The 15,423-nt window shown below is 47.6% G+C and overlaps 1 protein-coding gene across 3 annotated transcripts in view; it reads right to left on the bottom strand.

Annotated features, from left to right (window-relative positions):
• EDC4 (enhancer of mRNA decapping 4) overlaps nucleotides 1-15,423 on the bottom strand; it is a 2,544,921-nt gene that overhangs the window by 847,884 nt on the left and 1,681,614 nt on the right. For all 3 annotated transcript variants that reach the window (XM_069603831.1, XM_069603839.1, XM_069603847.1), the window contains 2 exons: nucleotides 13,651-13,803; nucleotides 12,917-12,968 (listed from right to left, as the gene is read on the bottom strand). In XM_069603831.1, the coding sequence (XP_069459932.1) occupies nucleotides 12,917-12,968; nucleotides 13,651-13,803 (205 nt within the window). The remainder of the gene's footprint in view (nucleotides 1-12,916; nucleotides 12,969-13,650; nucleotides 13,804-15,423) is intronic.

The raw sequence follows: 15,423 nt of genomic DNA, 5'->3' as shown, positions 1-15,423 counted from the left end.
ATCTTCGACTGGCAGTCCCGGCAGGACTTGAAACCAGACCACGGAGTCGAAGGGGTGGAAGAGAAAGACATCGTAATGATGAACACACGAGGCGCGCCGAGTCTCACGAAGTAAACACATTCGTGGAAAAAACGGAACTGAGGCTACAGGCGCCGTGCGTCCTATTTATAACATCCTGTGACGTCGCCCTTGACGGAGGCCTTCGAGGGACATCGACCCGACAACCATTGACGCATGACGCCCTCCTGCGAAAAAGTTTCCCAAGTGCACAGCTGTCAAAGATGTGGAATACATCAAAGATGTGGAAAACGTTGGCGGAGCATCCAGTCGAAAGGACGGTATCTTGAAGTTTCGCTTGAATCTATTCAAAACAAAAGAGGTCATGAATCAGAGATTGAAAACAGTGTGTGATGATAAATGCAGATTCTGCCAAACGATGAATGAAACCTTGAAGCATCTTGTTCTATATTGTAACAAATTAAGGAGAACTGAGATCTACTTATTTGGGGAATCACAGAGAGTTAAATTCACTTAGGTACGTTTGTTTGGCACCAGTTTGCCTGGGGAGCCAAAAGTACCTCCTGGTAGCTGGTGGCGTCAAGCTAACCAGGCTCTTCTAGTCTGCAAGCAGAAGCTAATTAGCTATCAGCTGCCCTCAATTTTGAACCCTGCTTGACCGTAGCAGCGGTTAAAAGCTCACCAGGTCTCCAGGTGAAAAGGTAAAACATTTCCAGCTTGGCAAAGACCGTGTCAAACCTAACCCAGGAGGTATTTCTGTGTCCTGAGAGGCCCAACAAGTGACGCCAGATTCAGGTAAGGGGAGCAGTGATGAGGTCCTTCAGAAGAAGTGACTAATGATCCAACATGACTGGCACCAAAACTGAAGCCAGTGGAAATGGTGCAGCTGCGTCATGGCAGAAGGAAACTCTACCAACAGGGCTGGCTTGCATGGTTCGGTCGCTGAAGGATGGTTGTAGCTTGGCACCAGGCCCAGAGGTGTGCGATAGGGAGTAGAAGGTAGGCCTCGACTGACTAGCGTAGGAGTTGGGGCAAAAGATGGTATATCTGGATCAGTCAGTAAGGTAGGGCCCCGCTTGAAGATCTCAGAAACGGCCAGTTAGAGTGACCCATACTCAGCAATGCTGTATAATGCAGTTGGGAATGTGGGCTTTTCAGTTGCTACCAGTGTATGGGGTAGGTCAGTCCAATGGCTCCAGGGCAGGAGACCCTGGACTGGTGGTCCCTTTGGCATGAGCACTGTTAGGCAGAATCCTGTGCAGTTCCCTTAGGGAGCACTACAGAAGATTAAGACTACAGGTATATGCAATAAATCCCCTTTGGTATCAGTCTGTACCACAAAGATTTAGTTGGTAGCTGTGGCTAAACAGTCAGACTTATGGGAGATGAGCAGTATTCAGGGTTTACACAATAGGACTACAAGACCATGGAACAAGGAAACACTGACCAAAGCTTTGCATCAAAAAGTATATATATATTTATTTTACACACACTGATGTTCACACACAAATCACTATTATTAAAGCAAGTTAAAACAGTCAAGAAAAGTATAAACAACTCCCTATTTAAATTGTAGACAAGTTTGAGCAAGAGTGAAAACTGAGCAAAACGGCACAGTGTTAAACTAAGCAGAAATGGCATAAACATTTCTTTAGAGGGAGGGAAAGAACAAGTTATACAGATTTAACCTCTTAAACACACCAGCAACACTTCCGAATTGGATTGTGAACAAGTTAAGCAAGGCAGCACTTTAGCATCAACAGTACTTTGGTGAAAACCGAACAAAATGGCACTTCAGCAATATGTAAAGGGGAAGGAAAGGTGGTTATAAGAGTGTTAGGTGCACCAACACATTTCCTGAAGAGAAACAATCTAGAGAAGCCAGTTGTAACAGATTTAGCCAGAGTCAAGAGGCTTGTGCCAGAGTCACTGGTACAAGGCAAAGTGCCTAGGTTAAAAATGTTCTAGTAAGTGCAGTCAAGTCTTTGTTAAACGATTAAAAAGGTGATTGCAGGACATAGAAAGAAATGTTAGATGAAAAGGTGGCCAGCCCAGAAGGTAAGTAAAGGATTTAAAGCACCTTTAGCAATACCCAACGAAACAGGAGGCCTGGCGGAACAATGTACCTTAAAAGTGGAAGAGGCTCCTGCGATGGTGGTAGTTCCTGCAGTTCATGAGATCCAGCAGAGGAAGAGAGGCTCTCGTCGTGGAGGAAGGTTCGAGTTACTGCACTGCCCAGGGATGAAACCAGCCGCGGTGCTGCCAAAACGGAATAAAAGGTACGCTCCTTTAAATCGCGGTCATGGTGGACGGGTGCCTGGCTATCCTGTCTCCTAGTGCTTGGCACTGGCGATTCGACCAAGGCAGGTCCTGGAAGGTGATTGGCAAACTGGTTGACCCCACCAGCTCCAGGGAAGAAGACTCTTGTGGGTCAAGATCTTCTCGAGTCGTTGGAGAAAAGTGGTGAGGATCTGCAGCAGGGCTTCACCGGTGGTTCAGTCGTTGCAGATGTCTTTGGCTTCTCTCCTCTTCGGCTTCTTCGTTCCAGTGGTGACGTCTTGTCCTCCAGTCCTCAGGACCCTGCTTTTATGCAGCAAGACCCCCATTCATACACCCTAGCTGTCACTCACACAGTGGGTGGCTATCCTGTCGGGATAACCCTCCAGCCTATCAGGGCAGAGTGCCTATTCCCCCTCCCACACATCCTGTCTACCCCAGACTCAGTGGCGCAGAAAGGAGAACTTCTGTGCAGAAGCCCGACAAAAGGACGAACAAAGGATCCCCGAACCCGGGTTAGGATTTCAGAGAAAGACATGAGAAAGAAATATTAAAGATCTGGGAGAAAAAAAAACACCGGAGTAAAGTTAATATTAAAATAAACCGGCAGTATTTTAGAGGCTGTCAGTAAAAGTGGTAGCCTCGAACAATGGGAAAATCCCATAGGAAAATATTCAAGGTAAAATATTTACGGTAGTAACCACTGCCACCAGCCAGACACTTTGGAGAGAGGGACTATACGGGGTTCTACGTTATTTCGCCGAATGATTTTACATTGTGGGACTTTTCATCGCCAAAAACTCCTTTTTTAAAAAAATGTTTTTATTTATGGGGGGCCTTTGCCCCCCCAAACCCCCCCTTACTTAAATAATCATACCACAAACCGCACCAAACACCCCCCCATAAAAAAGTTAAAAAAAAAAGTTTTTGCCGATGAAAAGTCCCACGATGAAAAGTCCCACGATGTAAAATCATTCGACGAAATGCATGTATACCCTATACGGTACCCCCTCGAAAATGAACACTAGGGAAAAACTATTAACCCTTTCCAATACTTCCATAGTAAGATGGGTTGCACTGGTGTACTTCATAATTATTGACTAGTAAAGTCAATGGAGACTTTACATGGCCTGGGAGACAGTAGTCAGACCCAGGGTATGGAGTCTATGTTTGGGGGTCGCTACGACACCCCTGTGGTACGGCACGGAGGGTGCTGTGTACCACACATGGTAAAAAGATGATTCCTATGAGGGTGAGAACAACCCCATAGACCATAAGCGCACAAGATGGTCTAAAACATAAATAGCAATCTGTCTATGAGTGGGAAAAAAGGGTCTCACTCTTAGCAGGAGAAAAATAATAAACCCTTCAAATCCAGCAAAGCTGCTGGGGGACCCTATAGGTAAGGGAAATTAGCCTTAGAAGAGAATTCTCCCTAACAAGCACAGTGGTGGGATGACGACACACTGAAAAACCTCAATCTCTCTTTTCCCTATCCTTCTCACTTAAAGAACTGGGGCTTCTGTTGGGTCCTTAAGTGGAGACATGTCCCACTGAAGAGAAGACAGACTTCTGCCCAGGCCGATTCGATCACAAGAGCTAGAACATAGGCCACTCGTCCTTTACTTTACCGCATTTTGGTACATGTATAGCCTGGAAACAAATATTTGTTTTGTGTGCCTGACAAAAAATGAAAAAGCAATGAGGGTAAGAAACCAACATTTACCTGTCACAGCCTCTACAGGGGTTTGGGTGCTGTGCCCGAAAGCCAATGTCCCTGACAGAGACAAAAAAAAAGGAACCGAAAATGGGCGAGTACGACTACACCATGAAAGTTCCTATACTCTAATGCGGATGACGGCGTACTTCTGAAACCGACTCCCAATTCTCTACAAAAACTGATAAGACACTTATGTAGGCCAAATGAAAGATGGGTATGACAGTTAACCCATCAACATCAGCTGCCCTGGTGTTTGGGAGGAGGGAGTCAGGCAAAGTGAGAACATTTATGGTTGAAGGAACCTCAGTAAACAGAGTGAAATCATGCAACTACTTGGGAGTCAGCTTTACAGAGAATGAACCCAATGGTGCTCATGTTGAAAAACAGCAGGTCAAATTCATTTGCTGACAAATTTAAAGACTAGCCCAAAAAATGATGTGCCGCGTATATCAAGCCAAGTTTACAACGGTTGCCCTGTATGGTATGAGCATGTTGGGGGCCATGGGATGGCAGATTTTGAGAGAGATAAAAATTCCTCCTGCAAACGTTCATTCTTACTGCCAAAATCTGCTCCAACTTTAGCTATCCATTAACAGCTTGGCCTCTGATGCTTAGAAGATCAAGTGTCTCTTGCTCCAGTTACCCTGTTTCTCAATACTAGCACAGACCCCAAAGTAACATGAACTAATTTATTTTTGGAAAACCTGCTCAAATCTTACAGGGGCACTACAACCCCATGGCTGTAATTTTTATTTCTAAAATTAATGAAATTGTTTAGCCCCAACCGATCAGTTCTCAAACTTCATCTTGAGAAAATAATTTAAGAAAAAAAAAGAAGAAGACTTCTTGAAGAGGCCGCGGGAACTTAATAAACCTCTGCATTTGGATATACCCAACTAGAGCTTTGCTTTTTAAAGATAGATTTTATGTCAAAAGGCTACGCTTTAATTATCTGGACTTAGTCTGAAACTCCAATAAACTGTTCAGCCCCTCTGTTAGACCAGGGCCGAGGTTGTGTTCTTTTTGTCCCAGTACAACGGATAGCATGTTTCATATATTATTTCACACACACAGTCTGTGTTGGATAAAACAAGAACCCTTAGGTGGTTGAAACATTTTTCAGACCGGTCTACACCTGGTCAATTTTTTCACAAGATGAGGAATCTGTGACAGGAAGGTATTCATAAACTATCTTCAATAGCCCAAGTTCTGAAATGTAGATAGGCTAGTTCAAGTGTTACTGATCTAAAACAAAATTGAGTATTACACAAACAATATTTTACTTGATATATGCTTTCAAACTCAATGCCCTGTATCTACCCATGAGAAGAGCTATACCATTAAATGTTACCTCATCTTCCATTCCACAATTTACTAACCGTGGAGCAGATAGCCTAAAAATGAGTTACTCACAGTAGTGACCTTGGTCCCCTTTCCTCCATACTGCATGGTCGTCCCTTCCAAGGGACGGGAGACGGAAACTTTTTCAACAGAAAAACCTTCTTCCCCTTTAAATTTAGAGGTGCACGGGGGTGCAGCCCTGGGAGCATGTGCTACCCTGACTCCACCCACTGGCGCTACTCCTCAGTCCCCATTAACACGTCGACAATATTTAACATTGCCTAATGACACCCGTATTATTAGGAGGGAGGATGGTGGGACGTATGGAGGAAAGGGGACTAAGGTTATTCACTACGGTGAGTAACTCATAATTACTCTTACGTCCCCGTCCCCTTTACTCCATGGGCGATTACAACTGAATGTTGTATAGTGGAGTAGATGGTGGAGAGGGTTTTAGTATCCGCTAGGTAATCACCTGTGAGAGGGATGAGTACCTGTGTGTCATCCGCATAGTTAGTATTTGAGATGCCCAGGGAATAAAGGATGCTGAACAGAGGCCCTGTGAAGAGATTGTAGAGCGTGGGCGCGATGCATGATCCCTGTGGAACACTGCAGGTGATGTGGCTAGGAGCGGCACAGGCTGAGTCAGAAAAGACTTTCATGGCCCTTTCTTGGAGAAAGGAGGTGATCTATTGACAGGCTTTGGGCGAGAAGTTGGCTAGGGTGGCTAGGTGGTGGCACAGGGTGTTGTGGTCCACCAAGTCAAAAGCAGCGGATAGATCCAGGAGCAGTAGGAGTGCAGGTTTGCCTCTGTCTCTAAGAAGGTGCATTTGGTTCTTTATGTCCAGGGGAGCCGTTTCGGAACCATGTCGTGGGCGGAAGCCAAATTGCCGCAGGCCGAGGAGACTATTTTTTTCAAGGAACTTTTGGACTTGCAGGTAGGCTGCTTTGTCCAGAATTTTGAGCAAGAATGGTACAGTGGTGTTGGGCCTATAGTTCCCCGGGACCGTTGGGTCCATCAAGGGTTTTTTGAGGAGTGGGCGTACCCATGCCTCCTTGAGTCCAGTTGGAACATGGCCCGACTGGAAAGAAGAGTTGATAAATGCTGTTAGGAAGGGAGCTAGAACTGGTGCAGAGTCTTTGATGAGACTAGCTGGACAGGCAACTCCTTTGCAGTTAGGTTTGATGGAGTTGAGCAGGGCGATGACCTTTAGCTCAGTGATATCTTTGAAGTCAAATGGTGGAGAGGAAACGGACTTGGTGGTCGTGGTGGTTTCACAATGCAGGTTAGCTATGAGGCTGGAGAAGGTTTTTTGGTGGCCACGAATTTTAGTTTGAAGAGTGTTAAGCTTCTCTAACATGGCAGATTGAATACTATTGCACCAATTGTCATCTTTGATGATGGAGGGGGGTCAGGCGGAGAGGATGGTTTTTCAAGTTCCCTAAAGATGGTGAATATTTCCTTACACCCAGATCTGGCGACATAAATCCTGGCGTTAAAGGAGGCCGCTTTGGCTAAGATGATGTTAGTTTTGTATGATTTAGAGATGGCTTTGAACACTTTTTTGGTGGCTTCAGATGGGTTTGCTTTCCATGCGGAGAGGGCAATCCTCTTCTGCGCACGCTGGTCAAGAAGTTCTTTGGAGAACCATGAGTTAGAGTGCTTGGCTTTCTTGAGGGTCATTGGAGCAATGGCGTCCACTGCTGATGTGATGACATCTTTGAAGGTGTTAGCTAAGGTTTCAGGATTGTTGGAGAATGGGGCCTGCAAGGCCGGATTGAGGAGGTAGGGTGCTAGGTTCTCAACTGTGAGTTGGCGTGAGCTCTCGGTGAGAGGGGGTCTCTTTTGGTGCTAAGGTTGAATTGGATGTAGTGGTGGTCAGACCAGGGGATGGGGTGCTGGCAGTGATTAGTAGGGAGCAGTTGTGGTGACTGATCCAGTCGAGGGTACGCCCTTTGAGGTTGGTAGGGTCAGAGATAGATTGCGCGAAGCCCATGGTGGATAGGGCATTCCTGAGGGATTTAGCATGAGTCTCCTTGGGGTCGTTGAGCCCTATGTTGAGATCGCCCAAGAGTATGACCTGGGAGGTCTTTTTGATGATGTTGGACAGTGCGAGGATGAGAGTGTCGTGGAAGTCGGTGCATGGTTCCAGAGGTCTGTAGACAATGTGCATAGTTATTGTACAGTTGGGGGAGACATTAATCTTTAATGAGATAGTCACTATTGTTATCAAGTTGCCCTACCGCTTCTCTGATGGCAAGAGTTTCCCTGGCGATGAGGGCCACGCCTCCACCCCTGAGAGGTGCGGTCTTTCCTGAAGATGGAGTACCCAGATGGAATGGCCAGACATAGTGCCGGGCCCGAGCTTTCGTTGAGCCAGGGTTCTGTAAGAATTAGGAGATCAAGGTTGTCCTTGATGATCAGGTCGTTGATGTCAAGGGCGTGGGCGGGTACGGAGCAGGCTTTGAGCAAGGCGCAGCTGAGCGTATGAGCAATTGGAGGTGTAGAGGTGGATGGTCTAGTGTGTGTGGATCTTAGCTCAGTCGTAGTGGGTAGTGTGGAATCAACAATGTTCATGGGGGCAACAGCATTAGCATTCACCATGGAAACAACACTGGGCATGGCAGGCAATACAGTATCAACTTTGATCAAGGGGGCAGTAACATGAGCATTCACCATGGAAACAAAATTGGGCATGACAGGCAAGGCAGGCAATACAGTATCAACTTTGGTCAAGGGGGCAGTAACATGAGCATTCACCATGGAAACAACATTGGGCTTAGGCATGGGTGGCAGTGCAGAGTCAATGTTAGTATTAGGCTTTACATTAGTAGTGGCCATGGAGGGTTGGTTGGTGCTGCGAGCATCAAATATCTAAGGTGGAGTGGCTACATTATACAGGGCTGCCATTGGAGAAAAGTTGGCCCTGGTAGCGTAGCGTCTCAGTGAGGATGGTGGACATCTGAGGCCTGTCCTCAAGTTGCGGTATGCCGGATTAGGAGTGTAGGTGTTGGGGATAGTTGGGCGGGTGCGCTACCAGAGTCGTGCGATCCTGAAGATGCATGCCGAGGTGCGCATGGTAGTGATCTGGGCTTCCCTGGAAGAGGGGTAGTACATATTGGTGCTGAGGCGCGAGGCCTTACCTTGTTTGTGGTGGCGTAGTTGCGCCTTCCATGCCGTCGAGCAGCGGAGAGCTGCAGAGAGGTTCTGAGGCCTTTTCCGATGGCCTTCGCCAAGTGGCAGCTTTGCCTGGCGGCTGTCCTCCTCTCCCTTTAAAGCGGGAGAGGAGGGGCTGCAGGCAGCGGCACACAGATCAGCTGACTCCGCTGTCATGGAGGTCAGACATGGCTCCCCGTGTTCGTTGATTGCGGCGGAGGCCGCGTGGTCAGCAATGGCGGCAGGGGCTCCTCTTCCCATGGGGGCAGGGCGCATCCTAGGTGGACGTGGAGACCTCTGTCGCAGCGGAGCTGCAGAGAGGTTCTGAGGCCTTTTCCGATGGCCTTCGCCGAGTGGCGTCTAGGGAGGAGTCAGTATTGATGAGGACCTGCAGAGAGGGTTGCCTGAAGGGCCTGCCCGTCCGCAGGTTGCAGCTCCTTGACCAATACGTGAGCTCCGAGCGGAGAGAAGGCGGAATGCGGACCAGCTCCGCTTGGGAGCCCCTCTCCTGAATCCATGAGGCTGCGAAGTGCAGCTGTAATCTCCCCATCCGGAGCCTTGTGTGGGGCACGGCCAGGAGGACCGCTGCCATGATACCCCGGTAGGTGTTGGTATCACCAGGCTGAGGTCACTGCTCTGATAAGGAAGTGCGCAGTGGCCCTCTTGAGGGCCGTAATCTTGTCTTCCGAGGGTAATACCTTCTCGGAGCTCGTATCCCAGATGAGGCCCAGGAAGGTGAGTTTCTGCGTGGGCTGCAGCATAAACTTCTTGAGGTTGATCGTGAACCCCAGGTCATGGAGAGTGTTGAGTGTAGGTACCCCCCCCCCTCTGGGGATCTCGCCCAGACGAGCCAGTCGTCCAGGTAAGGGTAGACATGGTGGCCCTAGGCCCTGAGGAGGACTGCCACTGCATTCACGAGTCTGGTGAATACCCTGGGGGCTGAGTTGAGGCCAAAGGGTAGCACCATGTACTGGAAATGACAGCCCATGATCCTGAAGCGTAGGAAGGAGCAATGAGGTTGCCAAATTGGGACATGTAGGTAGGCGTACTTCAGATCCAGGAAGCACATCCAGTCTCCCCTGTCTAGTGTCTCTGCAATGAGTGCTGGCGTAAACATCTTGAATTTCTGAAGAGGGAGGGAGAGGTTGAGGGTGGATAGGTCCAACACAACTCTCAGGTCAGCCTGGTTCTTTTTCTGTATGGCGAAAATCTTGGAATAGAAGCCTAAGCCTCTCTGGGAGGCTGGTACTACTTCCACTGCTTGGCTCTTGACGATCGACTGGATCTCCAACAACAGAGTTGTGGGAGAGGAGGGTATGCGGGAAGAGAGGGAGGTATCGCTAGGCGATACCCTTTGGACGCTACAGAGAGGATGCAAGGGTCCGCAAAGTTCTGGCGGCAGAAATGCACGTGAGAGGCAAGCCTGCCACCCACTGGAGACATGTGGACCTGAAGGGACGAGTCATGCCTTTTTACCATCTGAGGCTGCTGCTGAGGAGGGGGGCTGGAAGAAGCCCTTGCTCTCCCCCCCCTATCGTTGCTTGTGCCAAATGCTGACTCTGCGAGCTGTCAGATTATCGCGACCTCCGTTCTGCAATCCCCGGAACCCATCAAACGCCCGCCCCTTGTCAGAGCGGTGATGCGACTTGGGCGTGGCCTTTGTCAGGATAAAGACTTTGCAGTCTACGAGCGGTTCTTCTTTTTATCCAATTCCTCGTCTGTGGTAGAGTGGAAGAGGTCACTACCCACGCACGAAGGTCCAATAAGCGATCCTGGACGTCAGGGTTAAACTTAGTAGCCCGAAGCCAGGCTGCTGTTCTTATGTCTGTGGCGATGCCGATGGCCCGGCAAGAGGTATCTATGTGGGCCACTGTGGACTCCATGATGTCCTCCGGTACCAGCCTGGATTCTCCTACACCCGCCTTGAAGTGTGTCTCACTCTGCACTGAAAGTTCCGGGAGGAAGTCTGCTATTTCCCCCCACAACCTCTGGTTAGCAGTTGCCAGCATGGCATCCACATTGGCCCGACGCAGGTGCATGGAGGCGTTCGAGTACACCTTCTTCCTGTACGCCTCCAAAATCTTCTCCTTCTTGCCTAGCAGTGCTGAGGATGAGGTGGCCAAAGACGACTGAGGCTTAGAGTAGAGTGCCGCTGCAACGATCACTGAAGAATACGGCTGGGTGTGCGTTGATAACAAGAGTGTATCCCCTTCCATCTGTCTATACTGGGCATCAAGGCGCCGATTGACAGGTTGGGGAGACTATGGCTTGAGCCACCCCGTCTTGGCCAGAGCCACAACGTCTTGCTGCATCGGGATACCCGTTTTCGTAGGGGGTCGTAGGGTGAGGACCTCTTCCAAGACCCCCTCCTCGGGCTGCTCGACCTCCGGTTGAGGAAGGCCCAAATATTCTGCCAAACATGCAAGCATGTCTAGGAAGGCCTTCGCTGACGACAGTGTGTCAGGGTCCTCCTCTTCTGTGTACACCAGAGCGTCTGGCTGGTCCGGAGTAGGTTGAGGAGTGCTGGGCATCGTGAGCTGCGGTGTGGATATTGGAGCCGGAGGCTGCTGCGAAGGCTGGTGTGGCACTGCCTGTACTGTGGGAGGAGGCAGGGGAGCCGGAATCGAAAGGGCAGCGCAGGTTGCGCTGGGGCCTGTGGTGCCAGAGCCATAGGAGGAATGACTATAGGCACTGGTGGAATGACCGGTGGGAGCAAATCCCTTACAGCATCCCGTGCAACGGCCCCCCATTTGGGGAGTTTGCATCAGCGACAAGAACCTTTCGAAGAACCTGTCTACGGAGGCTGAAGAGGAGGCAGGAGATATTGGAGTGGCTGGGGGCTGCTGGGGACAGAGCACACTCAGTCTAGGCAGCAGGGGAACCCTGCCCTGGGCTGCTGATGGCTAAACTGTAGGCCACGTACCTGGTTGACACCAGTCCGACCTTGAAACTTGTTCACCTACCTGCTCGGTTCCTAGGAGTGGCATCAGACGAGTGGCCATGTTTTCTGGCACGGCGGCCATTTTGTCGAGCAGCGTGCCAAAATCGTGGTGCCTGGCTTCCTGGGCCCGACCTCCTTCAGGGCTCTTGGTTGTGGAGCATGAGGCCTAACCTGCACCTCAGGTCTGGGCATGCAAGGTATGGTGCCCTCTGCATTGTCGCCAGTAGTGCTGCATGCAGGCGCCCCCTCGGACATTGAGCCGGTACTAGGGCATTGCCCCTTGTGTGTAGATCCAGTAAAAGAACCTTGCGGTCCCTCAGCACTGATTCCGGAAGGATCGGACAACCCCTCAGCCGTGAGGCTGGTAGCTAGACTAGCCTTGGTACGTGTGCTGGTAATAGAACCCGAGCGGTTCCCATCGCATGGGCGTTTCCTCAGGAAGGAGTCGCCCTTACGGGGTGCGATGGAAAATAGCAACCCACCCTTGGGCCTCGATCTCTGCTGGAGGACGTTTTTCAAGACCACTGGAGGCGATCTGTCCAAGAGCTCCCTCCACCTAGTTAGCCTGTTCTTCAGTGCGCGTGGAGTCAGTGCGTCGCACATGGTACAACCTTGCCAGCCGTGGTCAGAGCCAACGCAGCAAAGAGTGTGGGGCTCAGACGCAAGGAAGAGCCCCTTTCAGGCTGGGCACCTGCTGAAGCCCACTAAAGTCGACATGTGTCGGGGAGGAGCGTGACGCCGGAGGACCAGGTATCCGAATGACAAAGAGAAGACAAAAAGATAGAAGAATTCAGGGAAGAGCGCGTGGTATTACATGGCCGAAGCCAAACTTGGGAGCGCTGGTGAAATCAGCCCGTTCCCATCAACGCAGAAGAGGGGACTGGGGGTCAGGGTAGCATATGCTCCCATGGCTGCACCCCCGCACGCCTCTAAAATCTAAAGGGTAATAAGGTTTTTCTGGTGAAAAAGGTTCAGTCTCCTGGAGAAAAGGGGACGGGATGTAAGAGTACAATGTATGTCTGCACTCTCAAGAAACCACTTTCACTTCTGCACAAGTATTGTGGATGTTTGAGGGCAGGAAAAGTACAAACCACCACTGTACAGGAGTGTACAACTCACAAAGAAAATCTATGATAAAAATACATGTAAGATACTGCAAAAAAGTAGGAGAGTATAGCTCTGTAAAATGACAAAGGAAAAACACCAGATATAGAATTGTCTGACGAAAACAGTATTTTTTTTTTTTTATTTATGAACCAAGCACAAGCAGCAGTATGCAGCCTGCACATGTCTTGCAATGAAGTGCTACAATTTACATATTTTCAGATCTCAAAATAATATTTCAGGAAGTAGTAAAATGATAGAGTGAAAATAATGGTTGCAATGGAAAACAACGCATATCATGGCTTAGGCTGCATGTGTTGGAGCAGAGGTAATCTTTTAAGATGATGGAAAAACTAACCTGATGATGGTGATGATGGTGGTCCGATGTCCTCGGTGATAGTGGCAGCTCCCTAAAATCATACAAAATGCAAAATAAAAACTGCCAAACCAGCATTGATCTGTGGTATTAGATATAGCAGCTTTATTCTAAACTAACAGTCCTTATCAAGTAAAAGGGACGTTGAAAGGAATGTCTGAAGAGAAGTGGAAAACATGCATAATTCATTAAGTTAATTCTCAATTGACCTTTACTCTCTTATCCACTTATCCAAAGGGTCTCCATTTCACTTTTTTCAACCAATGGCTTATAATGTAAGTCGATCCAGCCATTTGCTTATTCCCAGTAAAAAGGTTCCAAACCATGGTAGATCTCTGCAGATATACTGGATGACATATCCAGTAAATTTATGGCCAAAGAGAATAAAAGTATGCTCTGTCTCAGGGTACGCTTTCAGAGGCACACTATCAAGTGCAATGATCCCTGCACCCCCAAGACTTTATAAAGCACAGGATGTTAGCATGTATTAATAGCCCCAAAAGAAAAGCAAGTCCGCGCAAAAGGAAAGAATCACAAGTTAATACAATTCTAGCTTCCCTTGTAACAAAATAATGCCTTCTCCGAGGCAGAGCAAGTGGATATCCCAACAACATTTCCCATCATTTTTACAAAGGAAATAAAATTTGCAATACTTTCCAAAGTAGAACTTGAGAATACAAAACTGCACCACAGCACAACAAATTCAGTTTCCTTACCCATCATCTTTCTTGCTTTTCCTTCTCAGTTTTGGTGATGCTCGTGGAGATACCTTTGTTTTCCAATCCTTAACAGGGAGCCTCTGGGGAGCTCCTTTGGAGACAAAATTGCCTGACGAGGAGGCCATGCTAGCAACTTCATCATCATGATCACTGCAGAGGGTTCATGAAAAAGCACAACAGTTATACATATCACAAAGTACTGGAGGCTCTTAATTTTATTCTTAACAGAATACATGTGAATTCACGTATAAAAGTTATCTAGTAATGGGGGACCGCAAATATTAAATTGAGCACATTAAAATTGTCCAAACATATCTGCTTTTAACCTATTCATTGGTCACTGGTGATCATCAAAACATGTAAAAGGTTACTATACCCTTAGGAAGGCTGTACCCTAAATATAAAGAGATTTGATCTGTTAGGACGTGAGGATAGCTCAGGGGCAACGTGTTTGTCTTGGAATCAAGACAACGCAGAGGAACACATGTTCGAATCATGGTCCGGTGCTTAGAGACCGCTCTTCGGTATTAAGTGCGTATTAAAAGATAACAATTAATTAATAGGCTGCTTACTATATTTCAGGACATGACGGGCGGAAAACCAAGTCTCCTCGTGGAATCTTTGGTCACCAGAATTGGGCCAAACTGCTCCTATTCAGTGAATAAGCCTAGATATCTGCAGCACTTAAATACTAGACAATGTAGTTAAACCAGTGTTCTGCACTTACCACATGCTTAGTGAATACATTAGTGTAATAACACCATAGAAATTAGATTGATAACCCCTCAATCTGAAATCTTTCTGATAGAATTTCACATTAATTCTCAAACTTGCATTCTTCACTACAATTTTTGCATGTTCTATGGAATTCACCTGTTGGTATGTTATTAAACGTGGATTTCCTAGGACCGCTGGTAGCATATAGTATATAATTAACTTCTCTGGCTTTTCTAAAAGGTACATGTTTCAATTTTCCCTTTGGGGATGTAAATATGGAGATCAAGAAAATCGATGCTGGCCTTGTCACAGTGGCCTATCAGTTCAACACCAAAGTAATTATTTTTCAGGTACGGTACATATTCCTTGAATCATGAAGGATACGTTAATAACGGTGGACTTTAGTTGCTAATACCAAATATAATCACTACTCTAACTTCATGGGGAGAATTTATGTTATGCCAACGGCATAGGCTAACACCAGCTAACATACGCTATGCTCCCCAGTGACCACACCGACCTGGAGGGAGAAATTACCCACCAGAGATACAGTAATAGCAGTATATAACCAGGCTATAATAGGGATAAATCCACTTTACAGTACTTTAGAACTATATAAGAGACAAGCACTGAACAGATGGACTGGATCTGTTGTGGGCTTACCGTGTACATGTATTGTTACAGCTCAGAACTAAATGAGAACTGGATCGAACATTCATGCAACTTATACGAAACGATAGACACACTCCCACTGGGTAAGTGTTTTCAGACCTAATCTCTCACTCCTGGGGGAGGCGTCTTAACTCTACATAGCTGCTAACTAGAACTCTAACATTTCTAATTCCAATTTCAAAGCATCCTAAGAACCAATTACTGGTGAGTGGTTTGGACCTGACTCGCTATAGAAAGATGAATAGGGTCACTAATTTGATTTGAGTGTAACCATTAGATAATCCCAGTTGGTGAAACAACACTAACACAGCATCAACAGCTTGAATGTTGAGTGGGACAATTGCATGGGTGTGATAAGAATGCACATATATGTACTCTTAC

Source organism: Ambystoma mexicanum, chromosome 1p (genome assembly GCF_040938575.1).
Source record: "Ambystoma mexicanum isolate Mex_15411 chromosome 1p, UKY_AmexF1_1, whole genome shotgun sequence".
In the NCBI taxonomy this organism is placed as follows: Eukaryota; Metazoa; Chordata; class Amphibia; order Caudata; family Ambystomatidae; genus Ambystoma; species Ambystoma mexicanum.
This window is presented reverse-complemented; position numbering and strand designations above follow the sequence as displayed.